Genomic DNA, 24443 nt, shown 5'->3' on the forward strand with positions numbered 1-24443 from the left:
GCAGCTTCTCTTCTGTCATTACTTGTTGTCCTAGAAGACAAACAAAAAAACTTGCTTACCAGAATAATCGATAGTATGAACGCTTCAACCTAGTTGACATTGGTCATGTTCGTTTTCTCTTTCCTCTTTCATCTCTGCTTCTCTCATGCAGCAAAGACATTTAGGGACTGAGGAGAAAATGCAATAACATTTTTAAAAAAAACTGAAATTAACAGCTGTTAAAACGACCCAACATGCTTTTGATAAGATTTTAGTTGACTTGGATGGATATTTGATGTGGTTGAAATACTATCAGCTTTAATGTTACTGATTACCTCAAATACCTCAACACCGGTGCCCCCGCACATTGACTCTGTACCGGTACCCCCTGTATATAGCCTCGCTATTGTTATTTTACTGTTGCTCTTTAATTATTTGTTACTTTATTTCTTATTTTTTGTAAGTAGTTTTCTTAAAACTGCATTGTTGGTTAAGGGCTTTTAGGTAAGCATTTCACTGTAAGGTCTACACCTGTTGTATTCGGCTCATGTGACAAATAAAATTGGATTTGATTTAATTTGATAAATGTAGCAGCTTTATGTCTCACTAGAGGATAACATGTCTCACTAGAGGATAACATGTCTCACTAGAGGATAACATGTCTCACTAGAGGACAACATATCTCAACAGAGGATAACATATCTCAACAGAGGATAACATGTCTCAACAGAGGATAACACATCTCACTAGAGGATAACACATCTCAAGAGAGGATAACTTGTCTCACTAGAGGATAACATGTCTCACTAGAGGATAACTTGTCTCACTAGAGGATAACATGTCTCAACAGAGGATAACATATCTCACTAGAGGATAACATGTCTCACTAGAGGATAACGCATCTCAAGAGAGGATAACTTGTCTCACTAGAGGATAACATGTCTCACTAGAGGATAACATGTCTCACTAGAGGATAACATGTCTCACTAGAGGATAACATGTCTCACTAGAGGATAACTTGTCTCACTAGAGGATAACATGTCTCAACAGAGAATAACATATCTCACTAGAGGATAACATGTCTCAACAGAGGATAACACATCTCACTAGAGGATAACATGTCTCAACAGAGGATAACATATCTCACTAGAGGATAACATGTCTCACTAGAGGATAACATGTCTCAACAGAGGATAACACATCTCACGAGAGGATAACACATCTCACTAGAGGATTACACATCTCAAGAGAGGATAACATGTATCACTAGAGGATAACACGTCTCACTAGAGGATAACATGTCTCACTAGAAGATAACATGTCTCACTAGAAGATAACATGTCTCACTAGAAGATAACATGTCTCACTAGAAGATAACATGTCTCACTAGAGGATAACATGTCTCAACAGAGGATAACATGTCTCACTAGAGGATAACATGTCTCAACAGAGGATAACATATCTCACTAGAGGATAACATGTCTCAACAGAGGATAACACATCTCACGAGAGGATTACACATCTCAAGAGAGGATAACATGTCTCACTATCGGATAACATGTCTCACTATCGGATAACATGTCTCACTAGAAGATAACATGTCTCACTAGAAGATAACATGTCTCACTAGAAGATAACATGTCTCAGAGGATAGATAACATGTCTCACTAGAAGATAACATGTCTCACTAGAAGATAACATGTCTCACTAGAGGATAACATGTCTCACTAGAGGATAACATGTCTCAACAGAGGATAACATGTCTCACTAGAAGATAACATGTCTCACTAGAGGATAACATGTCTCACTAGAGGATAACATGTCTCAACAGAGGATAACATATCTCACTAGAGGATAACATGTCTCAACAGAGGATAACACATCTCACGAGAGATGTGGACTTTGATTTATAATGTTACATAGGGAATCTGTGTATGTGCAGATATGAAAGGAGAGAGTCCTATTAATGAATGTGCTGTATGAATAGAACACTAGTGTAAATATTTAAGTTTGTTGGAACCTCTCCAGCTTATTCATTTAATATTGACTTCAGGCGTCCTGTCACGATCGTGTGGCGGATTAACGGACCAAAATGCAGCTCTTGGAAAATAAGCCATCTTCTTTTATTAAACAACACGAAGATGAACACGACACAAAAACACTTTAACAAAACAACAAAACAACAAAACGACCGTGAAGCTACAAACGTTGTGCACAAACTTACAGGCTACTAACGTTCTTACATAGACAATTACCCACAACCAATGAGAGCCTATGGCTACCCTAAATAAGGCTCCCAATCAGAGACAACCGAAATCAGCTGTCTCTAATTGGGAACTCATTCAGGTAACCATAGACTCTCCTAGACAACTAAACATACATAGACAATACTAGAAACATGTACTCCACACAAACCCATATACTATACACCATAACCCCTTTACCAAATAAACACCCAAAACTAACAAAACATAAACATTCCCCATGTCACACCCTGACCTAACTAAAATAATAAAGAAAACAAAGAATAATAAGGCCAGGGCGTGACATAACCCCCCCCTTGAGGCGCGAACTCCGGGCGCACCATACACAGTCTAGGGGAGGGTCTGGGTGGGCTCCCCTCCACGGTGGCGGCTCCGGCTCTGGTCGTAGTCCCCACGTCACCACAGTACCTAACCACGTCCTAGGCTTCCTCCAAACGACCCCCCTCCACATTAACCCCATTGCATTAAGGGGGAGTTCCGGACTGAGGGACGGCCCATGGCTGGCTGACAGATCTGGCTGCTCATGGCTGGCTAACGGATCTGGCTGCTCATGGCTGGCTAACTGATCTGGCTGCTCATGGCTGGCTGACGGATCTGGCTGCTCATGGCTGGCTGACGGATCTGGCTGCTCATGGCTGGCTGACGTATCTGGCTGCTCATGGCTAGCTGACGGATCTGGCTGCTCATGGCTAGCTGACGGATCTGGCTGCTCATGGCTAGCTGACGGATCTGGCTGCTCATGGCTAGCTGACGGATCTGGCTGCTCATGGCTAGCTGACGGATCTGGCTGCTCATGGCTAGCTGACGGATCTGGCTGCTCATGGCTAGCTGACGGATCTGGCTGCTCATGGCTAGCTGACGGATCTGGCTGCTCCTGTCTGGTTGGCGGCTCTGGCAGATCCTGTCTGGTTGGCGGCTCTGGCAGATCCTGTCTGACGTACGGCTCTAGCGGCTCCTGTCTGGCTGGCGGCTCTAGCGGCTCCTGTCTGGCGGACGGCTCAGTGGGCTCATGGCAGACGGGCGGCTTTGCAGGCTCATGGCAGACGGGCGGCTTTGCAGGCTCATTGCAGACGGATGGCTCAGATGGCGCTGGGGAGACGGATGGCTCAGATGGCGCTGGGCAGACGGCAGACTCCTGCCGGCTGAGGCGCACTGTAGGCCTGGTGCGTGGTGCCGGGACTGGTGGCACCGGGCTGGGGACACGCATCTCAGGGCTAGTGCGGGGAGCAGCAACAGGACGCACAGGACTCTGGGGACACACAGGAGGCTTGGTGCGTGGTTTAGACACTGGTGGTAAAGGGCTGGAGACACGCACCATATAGCTAGTGCGTGGAGGAGGCACTGGTGGTACTGGGTTGGGGCGGGGAGGTGGCGCCGGAAATACCGGACCGTGCAGGCGTACTGGCTCCCTTGAACGCCGAGCCTGCCCAACCTTACCTGGTTCTATGCTCCCCGTCGCCTGACCAGTGCGGGGAGGTGGAATAACCCGCACCGGCCTATGTAGGCGAACCGGGGACACCATGCGTAAGGCTGGTGCCATGTACGCCGGCCCGAGGAGACGCACTGGTGACCAGATGCGTTGGGCCGGCTTCATGACATACGGCTCAACGCTCAGTCTAGCCCGGCCGATACGTGGAGCTGAAATGTACCGAACCGGGCTATGCACGCGTACAGGAGACACCGTGCGCTCTACTGCGTAACACGGTGTCTGCCCGTACTCCCGCTCTCCACGGTAAGTACAGGGAGTAGGCGCAGGTTTCCTACCTGACTTCGCCACCCTCCCTTTAAGGCCCCCCCCAAGAAATTTTTGGGGTGTACTCACGGGTTTCCAGCCTTGTCTCCGTGCTGCCTCCTCATATCGCCTCCTCTCGGCTTTCGCTGCCTCCAGCTCTTCACGAGGGAGGCGATATTCTCCAGGTTGATCCCAAGGTCCATCTCTTTCCAATTCGTCCTCCCAACTCCAGAGATCCTGTGTAGGTAGGTCCTGTTGCCGCCTTCCATGCCGCTTGGTCCTACGGTGGGTAATTCTGTCACGATCGTGTGGCGGATTAACGGACCAAAATGCAGCTCTTGGAAAATAAGCCATCTTCTTTTATTAAACAACACGAAGATGAACACGACACAAAAACACTTTAACAAAACAACAAAACGACCGTGAAGCTACAAACGTTGTGCACAAACTTACAGGCTACTAACGTTCTTACATAGACAATTACCCACAACCAATGAGAGCCTATGGCTACCCTAAATAAGGCTCCCAATCAGAGACAACCGAAATCAGCTGTCTCTAATTGGGAACTCATTCAGGTAACCATAGACTCTCCTAGACAACTAAACATACATAGACAATACTAGAAACATGTACTCCACACAAACCCATATACTATACACCATAACCCCTTTACCAAATAAACACCCAAAACTAACAAAACATAAACATTCCCCATGTCACACCCTGACCTAACTAAAATAATAAAGAAAACAAAGAATAATAAGGCCAGGGCGTGACACGTCCCTGGTGGTCATTTCCACGATTCAACCGGATCGTTTCCCTGGTGGTCATTTCCACGACGTTCTCTAAATAAAATTGAAAAATACGGAAAAATAATTCTCCAATTAAACAAATAAAAAGACTTACACCTACTCACCTACTGAAACAAAGACTATGAGGCAGGCGACTCCTCATATGAAGTTAGAGACAGCCATGAGGGGTCTCCGTCCCACCCTGTCCACCAGCAGTTGAAGATGAGACCAGTGGGCAGATCCACTGCTGCAGAGATAAATACATTCAGGAAGATATTGTATCCTGTGATCCCCAGGCGTAGAACCAGCCCTTGAAAATCAACAGTGCTCTTGAACCTTAGAGAGAGAGCAGGGGAATAAAAGAGAAAACAATTAATTCAAAATCCATTAGTGTATCATTTTACATTTTTTAATGTTTTGTATACTCAGTGTATATTCAGCTCATATTTCTGCATCTCAGAACTGTCGGCTACACTGCTTGATAATACTGCACCATGTGTATCTGTAGGTGTCATGTCTGTGCTGTACAATGGACTGGTCATGATATTACCAGAGATGAGAGACATCAATTTGCCTGAGACCATAGAAAACGTGGAGAACTTAAATGGTTGTGTTAGTTTATGTTTATGCCTTAGTCGCTTAATATGCCCATTTTGTGTTACCAGGAGGAGATACAAACATAACACAAAAGGAAAAGACTTGAAAGGAAAAAGACTCCAACAGAAAAGACTACATCATGTAATCTATTTAATATATTTGTGTACATTTCACACAGTATTACACTTATTTATAGACTTACATATTGCTATCTGTTACTCAGTGAGGCTTGGGAGGAAGAGAAGCAACATGTAACAGTAGGAGGAAGAGAAGAGCAAAAAATAAACACTTTGTCTTTCAAACACTGTTTATAACATCGTGAAATATGTTTCAAACCATAAGAATTGTTTGTTTAATGCACACTATTTTATGATGACAATAAACATATTGAAAGTAATTTTGTACTGTAAAACTTTCTGAAAAATACTACTGATGGAATCATGGAATACAATAGCATTTTCAACATCCAGACGACAATAGCATTTTTTTTTTAAAGAACATTTAATTGGTTGTTCATGTATATTAGGGTCTTTGTTCCATTGTGAGTTGTCCTGTAAGCGTTAAGAGCAGTAACAAAAGCTGCCCTACATTAATGATCTGGTTGAATGGGCTGGATTGATGACCTGTAAACACACATTCTAGTGGAAATCACAGATATGCATGAGAAGTGGAATCCACTCAAGCGTGATCACTTCCTGGACCCCACTAAAGGAGGGTGGAATGCACTCGTACATATTGTAGCAAGCTGGGGTAGAGTTCTCGGGTTCAGGGAACACCCATAGCCTATAAATCATGCAACTATCTTCATGATCAATCTCAATGACTTAACTCTGTACACTCCACCAGATGTCAGCCGTTTGAGTACAGTATCTGCACCACACACACCTTGATGATCAGCCTTGTACAGGGGCATACCAAAAACCACAGGGGTGTAGGGGTGTTCCCACTTTTTATAGGCCTACACCCCATACCAGATTACCCAAACTAGTTGACTAGGAAATGAACTAGGACACCGCCCAACCTTTACAGTAAAAACAACAGTTATGGGCCCATAGACTTGATGATGTTGCTGTTATTGTTGATGTTGTTATGGTATAAGACTTTACACAGGAAATGCAATATGTATTATTATGGAATCAAGTCATCTGGGTTGCAGATACAGTAGGATCATTTGATTAAGAGGCCAGTCTATTGCGGTCACTGCCACACATAAGGGTGTGATGACCTGTCACTAACAGGGGTGGGATCCCAGGGACCGCTGAAGACATTAACATGACTATGTATAGGCACTCAGAGCACTCCTGTCGTCGCTATAGGTTATGCAGAATAGTGCACTGGCTGAAGATTGTGGCCAAAAACAAGGATCACTGTGAAGATATAAGACTGTTACTTTAGTATTTACTCGGTTGACTGGACATGGCGGGGAAGAAAGAGTGGCAGAGATTAGCTGACATCATCCAACATTGGAACAACACCCGACTGGACCTGTTTGAGATCAGTCTGCCATGCAAGGTGAGTGGACTTCAGAAATGTAATCAATCAAATCTACAGTGGAGTGGGAAATGATTGACTCCCTTGATAAAGATGAGAAAAAAATGACAAAATAATTCAAATATGGAGCTATATTACACGCTCAAAAAAATTGGGAAATTATATTATTTTATACTAATACCATTGATCAGGTAAAGAGATTTAGCTTAATAAGTAATATTTTTTTCTCTCAAAAAGGTAGCGATCAAAATTATTGACACTGATGTTTTCAATACGTTTCAAAAACCTCACCCTGAGAGGTTAACGGCACTGAGCCTTTTTCTAGAATGTTTTGTGAGATTGGAGAACACATTGGGAGGCATTTTAGACCAGTCCTCCATATAGAATCTTTACAGATCCTTTATATCCTTCATCTGCCCTTATGGACTGCCCTCTTCAATTCAAACCACAGGTTTTTAATGGCGTCCGGAGACTGAGATGGCCATTGCAAAATGTTGATTTTGTGTTCAATTAACCATTCCTTTGTGATGTGCTTGGTGTCAGTGTGTTTCTGGAAGATCCACAAGATGCCACATTTCAGGCAGAGGCAACCAGGTTTTTAGCTCAAATCAAGTACTTGGTAGAGTTCATGATGCTGTTGATTTTAACAAGGGCACCAGGACCAGTGGAAGCAAACATCAAATATCCAGAACCATATTTTTCAGTAGGTATGAGGTTCTTTCCTCACATGCATCCTTATTTCGACGCAAACCCCACTTCTGGTGTGCGTGGGCAAATATCTCTATTTCCATCTCATACGATCATAGCACCTGGTTTCAATCCAAGTGCAAAGGGTCTAAAGAGCCTGACTGACAATATGTCTAGCCTGAGACTCACACCTCACCATTGTAACAGCCCCCCTCTGTTTATTGTAAGTCTCAACTTTTCAAAACAGTACTGCATTTAAAACTGTATGGATTGGTTCACATGTATAAACTAACCTGTCTCTGGCATGCCACCTTAGCTTTTTGAGAAGATAAACTGAGTGTGGTGTATAAGCAATAAAAGTCAACTGGTTTTAATAAAATCACACAACTTAAACCATTTACATTTCATATACTTCCTACTGCCAGCCTATTGCTTATGTGTTGCATGTGAGTACCAATTACTTCAATAATTAATATTTATTTTGAGAACTGTGACACACATTAAAATGGTGATAATGTACAGTACCAGTCAAAAGTTTGGACACACCTACTCATTCAAGGAGTTTTTGTTATTTTAGCAATTTTCTACATTGTAGAATAATAGTGAAGACATCAAAACTATGAAATAACACATATGGAATCATGTAGTAACCAAAAAAGGGTTAAACAAATCGAAATATATTTGAGATTTTTCAAAGTAGCCATGCCTTTGCCTTGATGACAGCTTTACACACTCTTCACCTGGAATGCATTTCAATTAACAGGTGTGCCTTGTTAAAAGTTAATTTGGGGAATTTCTTTCCTTCTTAATATGTTTGAGCCAATCAGTTGTGTTGTGACTAGGGGTGGTATACAGAAGATGGCCTTATTTGGTAAAAGACCAAGTCCATATTATGTCAAGAACAGCTCAAATAAGCAAATATAGTCCTTCATTACTTTAAGACATGAAGATCAATAAATCTGGAAAATTGCAGTCGCAAATACTATCAAGCGCTATGATGAAACTGGTTCTCATGAGGACCACCACAGAAAAGGAAGATCCAGAGTTACCTCTGCTGCAGAGGATAAGTTAATTAGAGTTAACTGCACCTCAGATAGCAGCCCAAATAAATCTTGGTCAAATTGATGAAAATAAACCACTATTAAAGGACACCAATAATAAGAAGAGACTTGCTTGGGCCAAGAAATACGAGCAATGGACATTAGACCAATGGAAATCTGTCCTTTGGTCTGATGAGTCCAAATTTGAGAATATTGGTTCTAACCGCCGTGTCTTTGTCAGACGCAGAGTAGGTGAACGGATGATCTCCGCATGTGTGGTTCCCACCGTGAAGTATGGAGGAGGAGGTGTGATGGTGTGGGGGTGCTTTGCTGATGACACTGTCTGTGATTTATTTAGAATTCAAGGCACACTTAAGGATTAGTCCCTTTTTTTTCAATTTTCGCCTAAAATGACATACTCAAATCTAACTGCCTGTAGCTCAGGCCCTGAAGCAAGGATCAATCAATCAATCAATTTTATTTTATTTTATATAGCCCTTCGTACATCAGCTAATATCTCGAAGTGCTGTACAGAAACCCAGCCTAAAACCCCAAACAGCTAGTAATGCAGGTGTAGAAGCACGGTGGCTAGGAAAAACTCCCTAGAAAGGCCAAAACCTAGGAAGAAACCTAGAGAGGAACCAGGCTATGAGGGGTGGCCAGTCCTCTTCTGGCTGTGCCGGGTGGAGATTATAACAGAACTATGCCAAGATGTTCAAAAATGTTCATAAGTGACAAGCATGGTCAAATAATAATCATGAATAATTTTCAGTTGGCTTTTCATAGCTGATCATTAAGAGTTGAAAAACAACAGGTCTGGGACAGGTGGCGGTTCCATAACCGCAGGCAGAACAGCTGAAACTGGAATAGCAGCAAGGCCAGGCGGACTGGGGACAGCAAGGAGTCACCACGGGCGGCAGTCCCGACGCATGGTCCTAGGGCCCAGGTCCTCCGAGAGAAAGAAAGAGAGAAGGAGAAAATTAGAGAGAGCCAAGATTTTCAAAATGTTCATAAATGACAAGCATGGTCAAATAATAATCAGGAATAAATCTCAGTTGGCTTTTCATAGCCGATCATTAAGAGTTGAAAACAGCAGGTCTGGGACAGGTAGGGGTTCCATAACCGCAGGCAGAAGAGTTGAAACTGGAATAGCAGCAAGGCCAGGCGGACTGGGGGCAGCAAGGAGTCACCACGGCCGGTAGTCCCGACGTATGGTCCTAGGGCTCAGGTCCTCCGAGAGAAAGAGAGAAGGAGAAAATTAGAGAGAGCATACTTAAATTCACACAGGACACTGGATAAGACAGGAGAAGTACTCCAGGTATAACCAACTGACCCTAGCCCCCCGACACATAAACTACTGCAGCATAAATACTGGAGGCTGAGACAGGAGCGGTCAGGAGACACTGTGGCCCCATCCGAAGAAACCCCCGGACAGGGCCAAACAGGAAGGATATAACCCCACCCACTCTGCCAAAGCACAGCCCCCACACCACTAGAGGGATATCCTCAACCACCAACTTACAATCCTGAGACAAGGCCGAGTATAGCCCAGAAAGGTCTCCACCACAGCACAACCAAGGGGGGGGTGCCAACCCAGACAGGAAGTTCACGTCAGTAACTCAACCCACTCAAGTGACGCACCCCTCCTAGGGACGGCATGAAAGAGCACCAGCAAGCCAGTGACTCAGCCCCAGTAACAGGGTTAGAGGCAGAGAATCCCAGTGGAGAGAGGGGAACCGGCCCGGCAGAGACAGCAAGGGCGATCGTTACTCCAGAGCCTTTCCGTTCACCTTCACACTCCTGGGCCAGACTACACTCAATCATATGACCTACTGAAGAGATAAGTCTTCAGTAAAGACTTAAAGGTTGAGACCGAGTCTGCGTCTCTCACATGGGTAGGCAGACTGTTCCATAAAAATGGAGATCTGTAGGAGAAAGCCCTGCCTCCCGCTGTTTGCTTAGAACTTCTAGGGACAATTAAGAGGCCTGCGTCTTGTGACCGTAGCGTACGTATTGGTATGTACGGCAGGACCAACTCGGAAAGATAGGTAGGAGCAAGCCCATGTAACGCTTTATAGGTTAACAGTAAAACCTTGAAATCAGCCCTTGCCTTAACAGGAAGCCAGTGTAGGGAAGCTAGCACTGGAGTAATATGATCAAATTTCTTGGTTCTAGTCAGGATTCTAGCAGCCGTATTTAGCACTAACTGAAGTTTATTTAGTGCTTTATCCGGGTAGCCGGAAAGTAGAGCATTGCAGTAGTCTAACCTAGAAGTAACAAATGCATGGATTAATTTTTCTGCATCATTTTTGGACAGAAAATTTCTGATTTTTGCAATGTTACGTAGATGGAAAAAAGCTGTCCTTGAAACAGTCCTGATATGTTCGTCAAAAGAGAGATCAGGGTCAAGAGTAACGCCGAGGTCCTTCACAGTTTTATTTGAGACGACTTTACAACCATCAAGATGAATTGTCAGATTTAACAGAAGATCTCTTTGTTTCTTGGGACCTAGAACAAGCATCTCTGTTTTGTCCGAGTTTAAAAGTAGAACGTTTTCAGCCATCCACTTCCTTATGTCTGAAACACAGGCTTCTAGCGAGGGCAATTTTGGGGCTTCACCATGTTTCATTGAAATGTACAGCTGTGTGTCATCCGCATAGCAGTGAAAGTTAACATTATGTTTTCGAATAACATCCCCAAGAGGTAAAATATATAGTGAAAACAATAGTGGTCCTAAAACGGAACCTTGAGGAACACCGAAATGTACAGTTGATTTGTCAGAGGACAGACCATTCACAGAGACAAACTGATATCTTTCCGACAGGTAAGATCTAAACCAGGCCAGAACTTGTCCGTGTAGACCAATTTGGGTTTCCAGTCTCTCCAAAAGAATGTGGTGATCGATGGTGTCAAAGGCAGCACTAAGGTCTAGTAGCACGAGGACAGATGCAGAGCCTCGGTCTGACGCCATTAAAAGGTCATTTACCACCTTCACAAGTGCAGTCTCAGTGCTATGATGGGGTCTAAAACCAGACTGAAGCATTTCGTATACATTGTTTGTCTTCAGAAGGGCAGTGAGTTGCTGCGCAACAGCTTTTTCTAAAATTTTTGAGAGGAATGGAAGATTCGATATAGGCCGATAGTTTTTTATATTTTCCGGGTCAAGGTTTGGCTTTTTCAAGAGAGGCTTTATCACTGCCACTTTTAGTGAGTTTGGTACACATCCGGTGGATAGAGAGCTGTTTATTATGTTCAACATAGGAGGGCCAAGCACAGGAAGCAGCTCCTTCAGCAGTTTAGTAGGAATAGGATCCAGTATGCAGCTTGAAGGTTTAGAGGCCATGATTATTTTCATCATTGTGTCAAGAGATATAGTACTAAAACACTTAAGTGTCTCTCTCGATCCCAGGCCCTCGCAGAGCTGTGCAGATCCAGGACAGCTAAGCCCTGGAGGAATACGCAGATTCAAAGAGGAGTCCGTAATTTGCTTTCTAATGGTCATGATCTTTTCCTCAAAGAAGTTCATGAATTTATTACTGCTGAAGTGAAAGCCATCCTCTCTTGGGGAATGCTGCTTTTTAGTTAGCTTTGCAACAGTATCAAAAAGAAATTTTGGATTGTTCTTATTTTCCTCGATTAAGTTGGAAAAGTAGGATGATCGAGCAGCAGTGAGGGCTCTTCGGTACTGCACGGTACTGTCTTTCCAAGCTAGTCGGAAGACTTCCAGTTTGGTGTGGCGCCATTCCCGTTCCAATTTCCTGGAAGCTTGCTTCAAAGCTCGGGTATTTTCTGTATACCAGGGAGCTAGTTTCTTATGACAAATGTTTTTCGTTTTTAGGGGTGCAACTGCATCTAGGGTATTGCGCAAGGTTAAATTGAGTTCCTCAGTTAAGTGGTTAACTGATTTTTGTCCTCTGACGTCCTTGGGTAGGCAGAAGGAGTCTGGAAGGGCATCAAGGAATTTTTGTGTTGTCTGAGAATTTATAGCACAACTTTTGATGCTCCTTGGTTGGGGTCTGAGCAGATTATTTGTTGCGATTGCAAACGTAATAAAATGGTGGTCCGATAGTCCAGGATTATGTGGAAAAACATTAAGATCTACAACATTTATTCCATGGGACAAAACTAGGTTCAGAGTATGACTGTGGCAGTGAGTAGGTCCAGAGACATGTTGGACAAAACCCACTGAGTCGATGATGGCTCCGAAAGACTTTTGGAGTGGGTCTGTGGACTTCTCCATGTGAATATTAAAATCACCAAAAATTAGAATATGATCTGCTATGACTACAAGGTCTGATAGGAATTCAGGAAACTCAGAGAGGAACGCTGTATATGGCCCAGGAGGCCTGTAAACAGTAGCTATAAAAATTGATTGAGTAGGCTGCATAGATTTCATGACTAGAAGCTCAAAAGACGAAAACGCCATTTTTTCTTTTGTAAATTGAAATTTGCTATTGTAAATGTTAGCAACACCTCCGCCTTTGCGGGATGCACGGGGGATATGGTCACTAGTGTAACCAGGAGGTGAGGCCTCATTTAACACAGTAAATTCATCAGGCTTAAGCCATGTTTCAGTCAGGCCAATCACATCAAGATTATGATCAGTGATTAGTTCATTGACTATGACTGCCTTTGAAGTGAGGGATCTAACATTAAGTAACCCTATTTTGAGATGTGAGGTATCACGATCTCTTTCAATAATGGCAGGAATGGAGGAGGTCTTTATCCTAATAAGATTGCTAAGGCGAACACCGCCATGTTTAGTTTTGCCCAACCTAGGTCGAGGCACAGACACAGTCTCAATGGGTATGGCTGAGCTGACTACACTGACTGTGCTATTGGCAGACTCCACTAAGCTGGCAGGTTGGCTAACAGCCTGCTGCCTGGCCTGCACCCTATTTCATTGTGGGGCTAAAGGAGTTAGAGCCCTATCTATGTTGGTAGATAAGATGAGAGCACCCCTCCAGGTAGGATGGAGTCCGTCACTCCTCAGCAGGTCAGGCTTGGTCCTGTTTGTGGGTGAGTCCCAGAAAGAGGGCCAATTATCTACAAATTCTATCTTTTGGGAGGGGCAGAAAACAGTTTTCAACCAGCGATTGAGTGCTGAGACTCTGCTGTAGAGCTCGTCACTCCCCCTAACTGGGAGGGGGCCAGAGACAATTACTCGATGCCGACACATCTTTCTAGCTGATTTACACGCTGAAGCTATGTTGCACTTGGTGACCTCTGACTGTTTCATCCTAACATCGTTGGTGCCGACGTGGATAACAATATCTCTATACTCTCTACACTCGCCAGATTTAGCTTTAGCCAGCACCATTTTAAGATTAGCCTTAACGTCGGTAGCCCTGCCCCCTGGTAAACAGTGTATGATCGCTGGGTGATTCGTTTTAAGTCTAATACTGCGGGTAATGGAGTCGCCAATGACTAGGGTTTTCAATTTGTCAGAGCTAATGGTGGGAGCCTTCGGCGTCTCAGACCCCGTAACGGGAGGAGTAGAGACAAGAGAAGACTCAGACTCCGACTCGCTACATAATGGGGAAAACCGGTTGAAAGTTTCTGTCGGCTGAATGAGCGACACCGGTTGAGCATTCCAACAGCATTTCCCTCCAGAAGCCATGAGAAAGTTGTCCGGCTGCGGGGACTGTGCGGGGGGATTTATACTAACGTTACTATCTGTACTTACTGGTGGCACAGACGCTGTTTCTTCCTTTCCTACACTGAAATTACCCTTGCCTAACGATTGCGTCTGAAGCTGGGCTTGCAGCACAGCTATTTTCGCCGTAAGGCGATCGTTCTCCTGTATATTATGAGTACAGCGACTGCAATTAGAAGACATCATGTTAATGTTACTACTTAGCTTCGGCTGTTGAAGGTGTTGACGAACCATGTCCAGATAAAGCGTCCGGAGTGAAAAAGTTGAATGAGGGAAAAAAGTTGCGATGGAAAAACTAAAAATATAAACGGTGATTAAAAACAGAAACAAAACAAAAAACGTAAAGTTGTCAGCTAGTAAAGTAAAGTTGGCAGCAAAACGCACAGCAACAAAACGCACAGCAACACGTCTGCAGATTCAACAGGAAGTGACGAGAAGCTGCTGATACTGTCACGGCCGTTGCTGGAAGAAGACCAAGAAGACATCCTCTTATGCATATTCTTGGTACCATTTGAAAGGAAATACTTTGAAGTTTATGGAAATGTAAAAGGAATGTAGTAGAATATAACACAATAGATCTGGTAAAAAATTTATACAAAGAAAAAAACAACCGTTCTTTTGTATTTTTTTTGTACCATCATCTTTGAAATGCAACAGAAAGGCCAAAATGTATTATTCCAGCCCAGGTGCAATTTAGATGTTGGCCAATAGATGGCATCAGTGTATATGCAAAGGTTTAGACTGATCCAATGAACCATTGGATTTCTGTTCATAATGTTGTATCAACTCCCCAAATGTGCCTAATTTGTTTATGATTAACTTTTCATGTTCAAAATTGTGCACTCCCCTCAAACAATAGCATGGTATTCGTTCACTATAATAGCTACTGTAAATTGGACAGTACAGTTAGATTAACAAAAATGTAAGCTTTCTGCCAATATCAGATATGTCTATGTTCTGGGAAATATTCTTGTTACTTACAACCTCATGCTAATCGCATTAGCCTACTTTAGCTCAACCGTCCCGTGGAAAGGACACTGATCCCGAAGACACGGTCTCAATGGGGATAGCTGAGCTGACTACACTGACTGTGCTAGCGGCAGACTCCACTAAGCTGGCAGGTTGGCTAACAGGCCAGGCCTGGTCCTGTTTGTGGGTGAGTCCCAGAAAGAGGGCCAATTATCTACAAATTCTATCTTTTGGGAGGGGCAGAAAACAGTTTTCAACCAGTGATTGAGTTGTGAGACTGCTGTAGAGCTCATCACTCCCCCTAACTGGGAGGGGGCCAGAGACAATTACTCGATGCCGACACATCTTCTAGCTGATTTACACGCTGAAGCTATGTTGCGCTTGGTGACCTCTGACTGTTTCATCCTAAAATCGTTGGTGCCGACGTGGATAACAATATCCCTATACTCGCCAGTTTTAGCTTTAGCCAGCACCATCTTCAGATTAGCCTTAATTAGCCCTGCCCCCTGGTAAACAGTGTATGATAGCTGGATGATTCTTTTAAAGGCTAATGCTGCGGGTAATGGAGTCGCCAATGACTAAGGTTTTCAATTTGTCAGAGCTAATGGTTGGAGCCTTCGGCGTCTCAGACCCCGTAACGGGAGGAGTAGAGACCAGAGAAGCTTCGGCCTCTGACTTGCTGCTTAATGGGGAGAACCGGCTGAAAGTTTCTGTCGGCTGAATGAGCGACACCGGTTGAGCATTTCCCCCCAGAAGCCATGAGAAAGTTGTCTGGCTGCGGGGACCGTGCGAGGGGATTTATACTACTATCTGTACTCACTGGTGGCACCGACGCTGTTTCATCCTTTCCTACACTGAAATGACCCTTGCCTAACGATTGTGTCTGAAGCTGAGCTTGCAGCACAGCTATCCTCGCTGTAAGGCGATCGTTCTCCTGTATATTATGAGTACAGCGACTGCAATTAGAAGGCATCATGTTAATGTTACTACTTAGCTTCGGCTGGTGGAGGTCCTGACAAACCACGTCCAGATTAAGCGTCCGGAGTGAAAAAGTTGAGTGAGGGAAAAACTAAAAATATAAACGGTAATTAAAAGTAAAAACCGTAAAGTTGTCAGGTAGCAAAGTAAGGTTAGCAACAAAACACACAGCTGCACGTAAACAAGTCTGCAAATTGTGACCGGAAATCCGGTAACTCTCCGAATGCACTGCATGTTGCATACAAAGAAATTGTTGACTCCCAAGAGATGTGAAAGTTACAATAAAAACAATCTCCCCTTGTATCAAAGTGATTCCGAACACCTCACTGCTCCCCCCCATACTGTCACTCCTGCTCCCGCTCTTCCCCCCTGGCGCTTGAGGGCGCCAGGCTGCCCTGTGTTGCGCACTCTTGCCACCATCATTTACGCAAACCTGCCTTCCCTTGTCACGCGCTTCAGCGATACCTGGACACAATCAATCAGCTGTTTATTACCTCTATATTTGTCAGTTCCCCAGCTCTGTTCCCCGTTGCTGCATTGATTGTAATATGTCCCTGTTACCTGTGTGCTGATGCTGTTTCTGCATTGTTCTATATCTGTTCCCTATTAAATGTTTGACTCCCCGTACCTGCTTCTCAACTCCTGTCCAGCGTCGGTCATTACAGAATGCAGCAGCCATCACACGAAGCATCGGGGAGTACTGGCGTTCCGGTTGGTGGTGACGTCGGTCCTGGGTCGCTGCCGATGTAACCGGGGGTGCCTAACCAGCTTGTTGGGCTTCGACGCCCTAGCTGGCTCGAGAGGTTTCCTTTCCCCGGTTGGCTCGGAAGGCGCCCATCCCACGTCGGGCTTCAACCGGATCGTCAGGTCTTGTTCGCCCAGCCGGCCAATGAGTTTTCTTGTTTTGTTGGTGACGTCGGGCTTGGATTCCGCCGACGATGGAACCGGGGGTGCCTAAGCCAGCTCGTCGGGTTTCCACGTCCTAGCTGGCTCGAGAGGTTTCCTTGCCTCGGTTAGCTCGGCAGGTTCCCATCCAACGTCATGCTCCGCCGGATCATCGGGCTTCCACGCCGCAGCGGGATCGACAGGCGTTCAGGCCTCAGCTGGATCGTCAGGCTCCTATGCCTCAGCCGGCTCGCCAGGCTCCCACGCCCCTGCTTGTTCGTGGGGAGTTTGCCTCCAGCCGGCTTGCCCAGCGCCCATGTCTCGGCCGGCTCGCCCAGGTGGGGTGCGGGGCGGCGCCCCTAGAGAGGGGGGGGGGGGGGGGGGTGTCACGCCTACTCCCTCTTTCCCCCCATTCCGTGCATTGCGCAGTCTTGCCACCATCATTTACGCACACCTGCCTTCCCTCGTTACGTGCTTCAGTGATATTGGACTCACCTGGACTCACTCAATCACCTCTTTATTACCTGCCCTATATTTGTCAGTTCCCCAGCTCTGTTCCCCGCTGCTGCATTGATTGTAATATGTCCCTGTTACCTATGTGCTGATGCTGTTTCTGTCTTGTTCTATGTCTGTTCCCTATTAAATGTTTGACTCCCCGTACCTGCTTCTCATCTCCTACGTCGGTACTTACATATACATAATGTAGAGATTCAAGGGGGTATTGCCGACTGGGACTCAAACCCAGGCCCAGAAACTGTCAAGTCAACACCTTAACCCTTACCCCAAGATGTCCAAGCCTCTTGACGAGGTTGCTAGGTATGGGGTTTTTGGTCACTACATTACCCCCTTCCTTAAGGGTGAGTCCCCACGCCTTTCTATACCAAGTACTTAATGGACACACGCCTCCCCGATGGCCGCCCTTGCTCCACCCAGCAACTGTCAAGCCAACACTTTAACCGGTGTAGGACATCATTGTACATAAGAATATGTCCTTAACTGACTTCCCTAAAACAAAACTTTTACCGGTACGCCAAGAGATCTCAACCTTTTGACGAGGTCGCTAGGTGTTGGGTTAAAGTACTGTTTGTACTGCAGGTCTCCTGGAAATAGATGAAGACTGATCATGAGGATGTGTAAGACTTCACTGTATGCCTGAGATTGCCAGCTGTCATAAGGAGCCATGTAAGGAAGATATTCAGTTTTTACCACAGTCAAGGAGTTTAACCATACAAGAACCACGTTCATCTGTAAATAGAAAAGGGTACAGTAGACTGGTATGCGTTTTGTTACGCTCAGAGTAAATCATGGGGCATTGAGTTCGACTGACAGTCTAGTCGTGTATTGTTGTGTATGAGCACCTACAGTTGTGCTGTTGAGAAGACAAGCACTGCCAACTACACACTGAATAGGCTCAAAGAGTGTACTAACAGCCCCTATCCCCCATGACAAAGAATTGACTGCAAGGATGCAAGGGTGTGAAAAGTATGAGGAGCACTTGGCTTGTGGATTGGTGATGTTGTTTTCTCAAGAGGGGGTTTTGCTTTCAAAAATACCTTTGGCTGTCCTGGCTTTTTTGCATCCCACATTCTCATCATGCTCCAGGCTAGCATGATGTGTCCGCAGCAGAATTAGTCTGTAGGACACACATTAGACAGTGATTATCTAACATTTTACTACTTTGTCCCAAACAAGGTACTATATCCAGCCATCCCCCTCATGTCAATAGATCATGCATACTAACAACCTTCACACACAATACCCACCACCAACAGACACCAATTAGTCACCCACATTATCCCTTACTAATACCTCAGCTTTTCTCCGATTTACACTTCAAGTTACAAATCTCATCGCCAGATAGCAGCTGGCTAATTACAATGATTTGCTTTGGAATTTCCAGCCAGCGGATTATGAAAGCTAGCTATGTAGATTTTGGTTTAGATAAACAAATGAAGATTGCTAGCTAGTTAGCTAAGTTAGCTACGTTACCACTGTTCGACTTCGTTCATCCACTCTTTCCCCTCTAGAACTTAGAGTTCCATGGAGTGATGCGGTTCTACTTTGAGGACCATGTTGCAGGGAACGTTGCCACCAAGTGCCTGCGTGTCAGCAGCACCACCACCACTGGAGAGGTTATTGAAACACTGTCAGAGAAGTTCAGACCGGACATGAAGATGTTGAATACTCCCTATTTCCTGTTTGAGGTCCATGCTAACAAGGGTAAGATGGATGGATGGATGGATGGATGGATGGATGGATGAATGGATGGACGGACAGACACAGACAGACAGACGGATGGCTGGATGGATGGATACATGAATTAAAGAGTACACTTGGGGGCAGGGCATTTGTGAACAATTCTATATTTGGAATAGATTGAGTGTATTATCTGGTCAATTTGTTCATGTTACTCTCCCACTCTTCGCCCTGTTAACCATGGCAGAAGAACGGCAGCTGGACCTGAGTGAAAAGCCTCTGGATGTGCAGCTGAACTGGAACACAGACAACAGGGAGGGCCGCTTCGTACTCAAGAAGGATAAGGACATTATTGTACATGTGACTGACTGCTTACTGTATTTATAATTGAGCAGAAATTACTTTTCATGCCCGACTTAGCTTGAATGTCAAGGCAAGGAAAGCAATTTAGCTGGCAAGAGTGAATGCTTTGATTTACACTGTGGTGTTGTGTCTCTCTGTGTGATTATGTGGCCTTTATCCATACAGGACAACAGCCCAGAGAAAAAGAAGGGAGGCATGATCCAGAACTTCAAGAGGACACTGTCGAGGAAAGAGAAGAAGAAGGAGAAGAAGAAGACGGGAGATGATGCTGTTAACCACTCGGCAAAGCCCAATGGATCGACTATGAGGAAAGAGAATGGGTAGGTCTTCCCTTAACACCAATGAATTCATTAGCAAACAGAGAAGCATGACAATAAAACGTTTTTTTTTTTTAAACTCCAAGCACCCCCACTCTGGTTCACAAAAATTCATGTTCAATGTTAAGTCTCAAGTTATAGGTACAGTCTTCTCTCCACTGCAGGCAGATATCAGCTTCTGTACCTGTGGAGAAGTCATCGACCAACAAGGATATTGTTTCTAACACTGACACAATGGAATGCAAGAAGAATACCACGTGGGGAGGCATTATAAAGCCTATGGTCCGGAAGCATAACCAGCAACAAGACTATGGAACAAGGAATGAAAGGTAAACCAGACCAAGTAATGTAAACATTTACATTTATTGACATGACCTTGTCTTCTGTGTGTGACAAAAATTCACACGTTTCTGGCATCTCTTGTAACTTAATAAAATGGCTACTGTGGCTGTTGTTTTTTCATGATTCCAGTTTTGAGATATCATTGAAGTGACTATAGGCTGGACAACTGAAATTATTACATCTTGTCTTAACAGAGATCAGGACAACATGGACCAACTTGCACTTCCAGTTGGTATTAAATTCAGGGAAAATTGTAAGTAATTCAATTTGACCATTGTAATAGCACTGTAGTAGCACATTGTAATAGCACATAGTAATAACATAGCAATAACACAATCAGTTTGTTGTCAATGTCATTATCATCCTGTATTAATCTGCTGTCCTCTACTGGTGTCCCTCTGTCATAACAGCTGAGGACCCCTTCCTCTCTGCAGTCATCAACTACACCAACAGTTCCACTGTCCACTTCAAGCTCTCCCCTGCCTACGTCCTGTACATGACCGGACGCTTCGTCCTCCACCGCCATTACAGCCACAGTCAGGAGACATCACAGAGTCATCGCCCCTCAGAGCACGCACACAGAGTCACCGCTACTGTCAGCAAGATGGTAGCCATGACTGAGGTGGTCTTCCAGGCAAGTGAGACCATGCGTGCACCATCACACGTTTGACTCTGTGAATTATACAGCTCAACTGGAAAGTGCATGCCTCTACTGCTTCATGGGCTCATTGTGGTTTTGGTAACACTTTAGTCTGAAGGTATACTTAAGCAATAAGGTTCGAGTGGGTGTGGTATATGCCAATATACTGTACCATGGCTATGGGCTGTGTCCAGGCACAACAAAACTTGGAGTGCCTGGACACAGCCCTTAGCCGTGGTATATTTGCCATATATCACAAACCCCATACACAGTCAAATAGTATCTCACAAGCTACAATAATGAACTAAATGGGTTCACAAGCATAAGTCATCACCTCCCAGTCTTAGAAACAACATGACAAATAAAACGCGTCCAGCTTCTAGAATTGTCGTTTCTACCAGTGATCCTAGCAAGCATTTGTTCATAAGATGCTACTTCTAAAATTGATTCTATCCATTGTTTCAGAGTAGGAGTGGCATGATCCTTCCAAATTCTAAGGATTACTCTAGCTGCTGTAACCATACCTGCAGTGATCAGTGCAAATTCCTCATTTGTGGTCCCGTGTGGCTCAGTTGGTAGAGCATGGCGCTTGCAACGCCAGGGTTGTGGGTTCAATTCCCACGGGGGGACCAGGGTTCAATTCCCACGGGGGGACCAGGAGGAATATGTATGAACTTTCCAATTTGTAAGTTGCTCTGGATAAGAGCGTCCGCTAAATGACTTAAATGTAAATGTTACATTAGGTAACTCTGTTCTGTCACACAAGAGACATATTTTCGCTGAAACTGGAATTGTTAACCCCAACCATTTCTCCAGGTATTTCCAGTGGTATAAAGTACATACATTTTCCCTGATACCCAAAAGTACTCATTACATGTAGAATTCTTAGCAGTACAGGAAAATTGTCAAATTCACACACTTATCAAGGGAACATCCCTGGTCATCCCTACTGCCTCTGATCTGGCGGACTCACTAAACACAATGCTTCGTTTGTAAATTATGTCTGGGTGTTGGAGTGTACCCCTGGCTATCCGTAGGTTTTATAAACAAGAATATTATGCTTGGCTTGCTTGATATACGGAAGTTGAAATGATTTTTGATATTGATATTTTAGAAATTACATTTACTTTTGATACTTAAGTGTATTTCAAACCAAATACTAATAGACTTTTACTCAAGTAATATTTTACTGGGTGACTTTCACTTTTACTTGAGTCATTTTCTATTAAGGTATCTTTACTTTTACTTAAGTATGACAACTGGGTACTTTTCCCACCACTGGATATTCCAAAACATCCTTCCAGAAAGGTAGCACTAATGTACACACCCTTATGGACTACCGAAGTGGCGCAGCGGTCTACATTTCAGTGCAAGAGGTGTCCCTGGTTTGAATCCAGGCTGCATCACATCCTGCCGTGATTGGGAGTCCCATAGGGCGGTGCACAGTTGTCCGGGCTTGGCTGTGGTAAGCCGTCATTGTAAATAAGAATTTGTTCTTAACTGACTTGCCTAGTTAAATAAAGGTAAAATAAAAATTGTGTGTAAGAATTTCCCAGTGTCTTTTTGGCATTTCCAACACAGAGAATTGTTGGTCAGCCCCATTTTATGAAGCCTTGTTGGGGTACAATAAAATCTATGTAGTATCTTATAGTGAGTAAGTTTCCTCCTGGCTTCCCTTATGTTCCTCCTTGGCTGGACAAGATCTTCAACCAGGTATGATCCTCAATTTCACACTTAAGGTCAATTTGACATATTGTTCTGAGGTTTTTACAGTCTTTACTCTGCAGGTGACTAAATATTGACAAAAAAATGGCTGTTTTATGTTTGGGTAATTCCAGTTACTCAGCTATTGGGTTCTTTCCTGGATTTAGTTGATAGCTGTTTGTGGACCACAACCATTTTAATCACGTTGATCTTTTCACATTTTTCTAAATTTGTCTTAATCTTGACTACTGGTGGCTCAAAATGTAGTCTTAATACCCAAATATTTCATCCCAGTAGGAACCCATTTGATATTACATGTGGAAACGGTTCCAGAGTAACATATGGCATTAATTGACATTGCTTCCATTGTTGCAAGAGGCTCTAAAACTATGGTAAACGGGAGAGGGGAGAGCGAGCAACCCTGCCTTGTGCCTCTAGAAAGACAAAAAAAAGAAGACATAATTATATTCGTAAGTACTGTTGCTTTAGAATTAGAATAGAGGCCCCTATCCATTTACAAAATTCAGGCCACTCTACCCTATAAAATGCCTTCTCAGAATCAGTAGGAACTATATTTGAGCGGTTTAACTACATGATATACTGTGGAAATATTTTCAGTTGAGCCTATGTTGATCTCAGAAAAGGATCTAAGATCATCTGCTAGTGATTGGCTAAATAGCTCATATTGTAGAAATAGCTCATACTCAGAAATTTCAGCCAAAATACATGCTTCACAGAGTTCAAGTAACAGACACATCTCAACATGAACTGTTCAGAAGAGACTGCTTGAATCAGGCCTTCATGGTTGAATTGGTGCAAAGAAACCACTACTAAAGGACACCAATAATAAGAAGAGACTTGCTTGGGCCAAGAAACACGAGCATTATACATTAGACTGATGGAAATCTGTCCTTTGGTCTGATGAATCCAAATTAGATTTTTTGGGTTCCAACCGCCATGTATTTGTGAGACGCAGAATAGGATGATCTCTGCATGTGTGGTTCCCACCGTGAACCACACATGCGTGAACCACCGTGGACCACACGTGAACCACACTGGTGACACTGTCTGCTATTTATTTAGAATTCAAGGCACACTTAACCAGCATGGCTACCACAGCAATATGCAGCAAAACTATGCATGGCAGTCTCTCTTAGCTAAGAGTTGCGTCACTTCTTGTTTTTCAAAGAAACATTATTATATTGGAAATTCCAAATTGTTTGCTAGTCAACTTACACACTGTCACGCCCTGACCATAGAGAGCCTTTTTATTCTCTATTTTGGTTAGTTCGGGGTGTGACTAGGGTGGGTGATCTAGTGCAGTTATTTCTATGTTGGCCTGGTATGGTTCCCAATCAGAGGCAGCTGTTTATCATTGTCTCTGATTGGGGATCATATTTAGGCAGCCATTTCCCCACTGTGTTTTGTGGGATCTTGTTTCTGTGTAGTTGCCTGTGAGCACTGCTTGAGCTTCACGTATCGTTTATTCTTCTTTGTTGTTTTTGCGAGTTTCATTTGATTAAAAATGTGGAACTCTACGTACGCTGTGCCTTGGTCCGTTATTTCATTAGACGATCGTGACACACACAGCACTGACACACACACCTACCCCACCAGATATACCACCAGGAGTCTTTTCACAATCCCCAGGTCCAGAACATATTCAAGGAAACATACAGTATTAAACAGAGCCATGAGTGCATGGAACTCCCTTCCATCTTTTATAGGGCAAGTGAACAACAAACCTGGTTTCAAAAAACAAATAAATCAGCACCTCGCAGGACAACACCTCTGACATGTGACCTACTCGTT

The 24443-nt window shown here is 44.1% G+C and overlaps 1 protein-coding gene across 1 annotated transcript in view; it reads left to right on the forward strand.

Annotated features, from left to right (window-relative positions):
• The first annotated feature begins 6779 nt into the window (after positions 1-6779).
• LOC129811973 (afadin-like) overlaps positions 6780-24443 on the forward strand; it is a 34417-nt gene continuing 16753 nt past the window's right edge. The window contains exons 1-7 of the mRNA XM_055863795.1: positions 6780-6875; positions 19097-19289; positions 19513-19625; positions 19794-19948; positions 20110-20274; positions 20482-20540; positions 20698-20921. Coding sequence (XP_055719770.1) covers positions 6780-6875; positions 19097-19289; positions 19513-19625; positions 19794-19948; positions 20110-20274; positions 20482-20540; positions 20698-20921 — 1005 coding nt within the window. The remainder of the gene's footprint in view (positions 6876-19096; positions 19290-19512; positions 19626-19793; positions 19949-20109; positions 20275-20481; positions 20541-20697; positions 20922-24443) is intronic.

The sequence above is a fragment of the Salvelinus fontinalis genome, chromosome 15 (assembly GCF_029448725.1).
Source record: "Salvelinus fontinalis isolate EN_2023a chromosome 15, ASM2944872v1, whole genome shotgun sequence".
Classification (NCBI taxonomy): Eukaryota; Metazoa; Chordata; class Actinopteri; order Salmoniformes; family Salmonidae; genus Salvelinus; species Salvelinus fontinalis.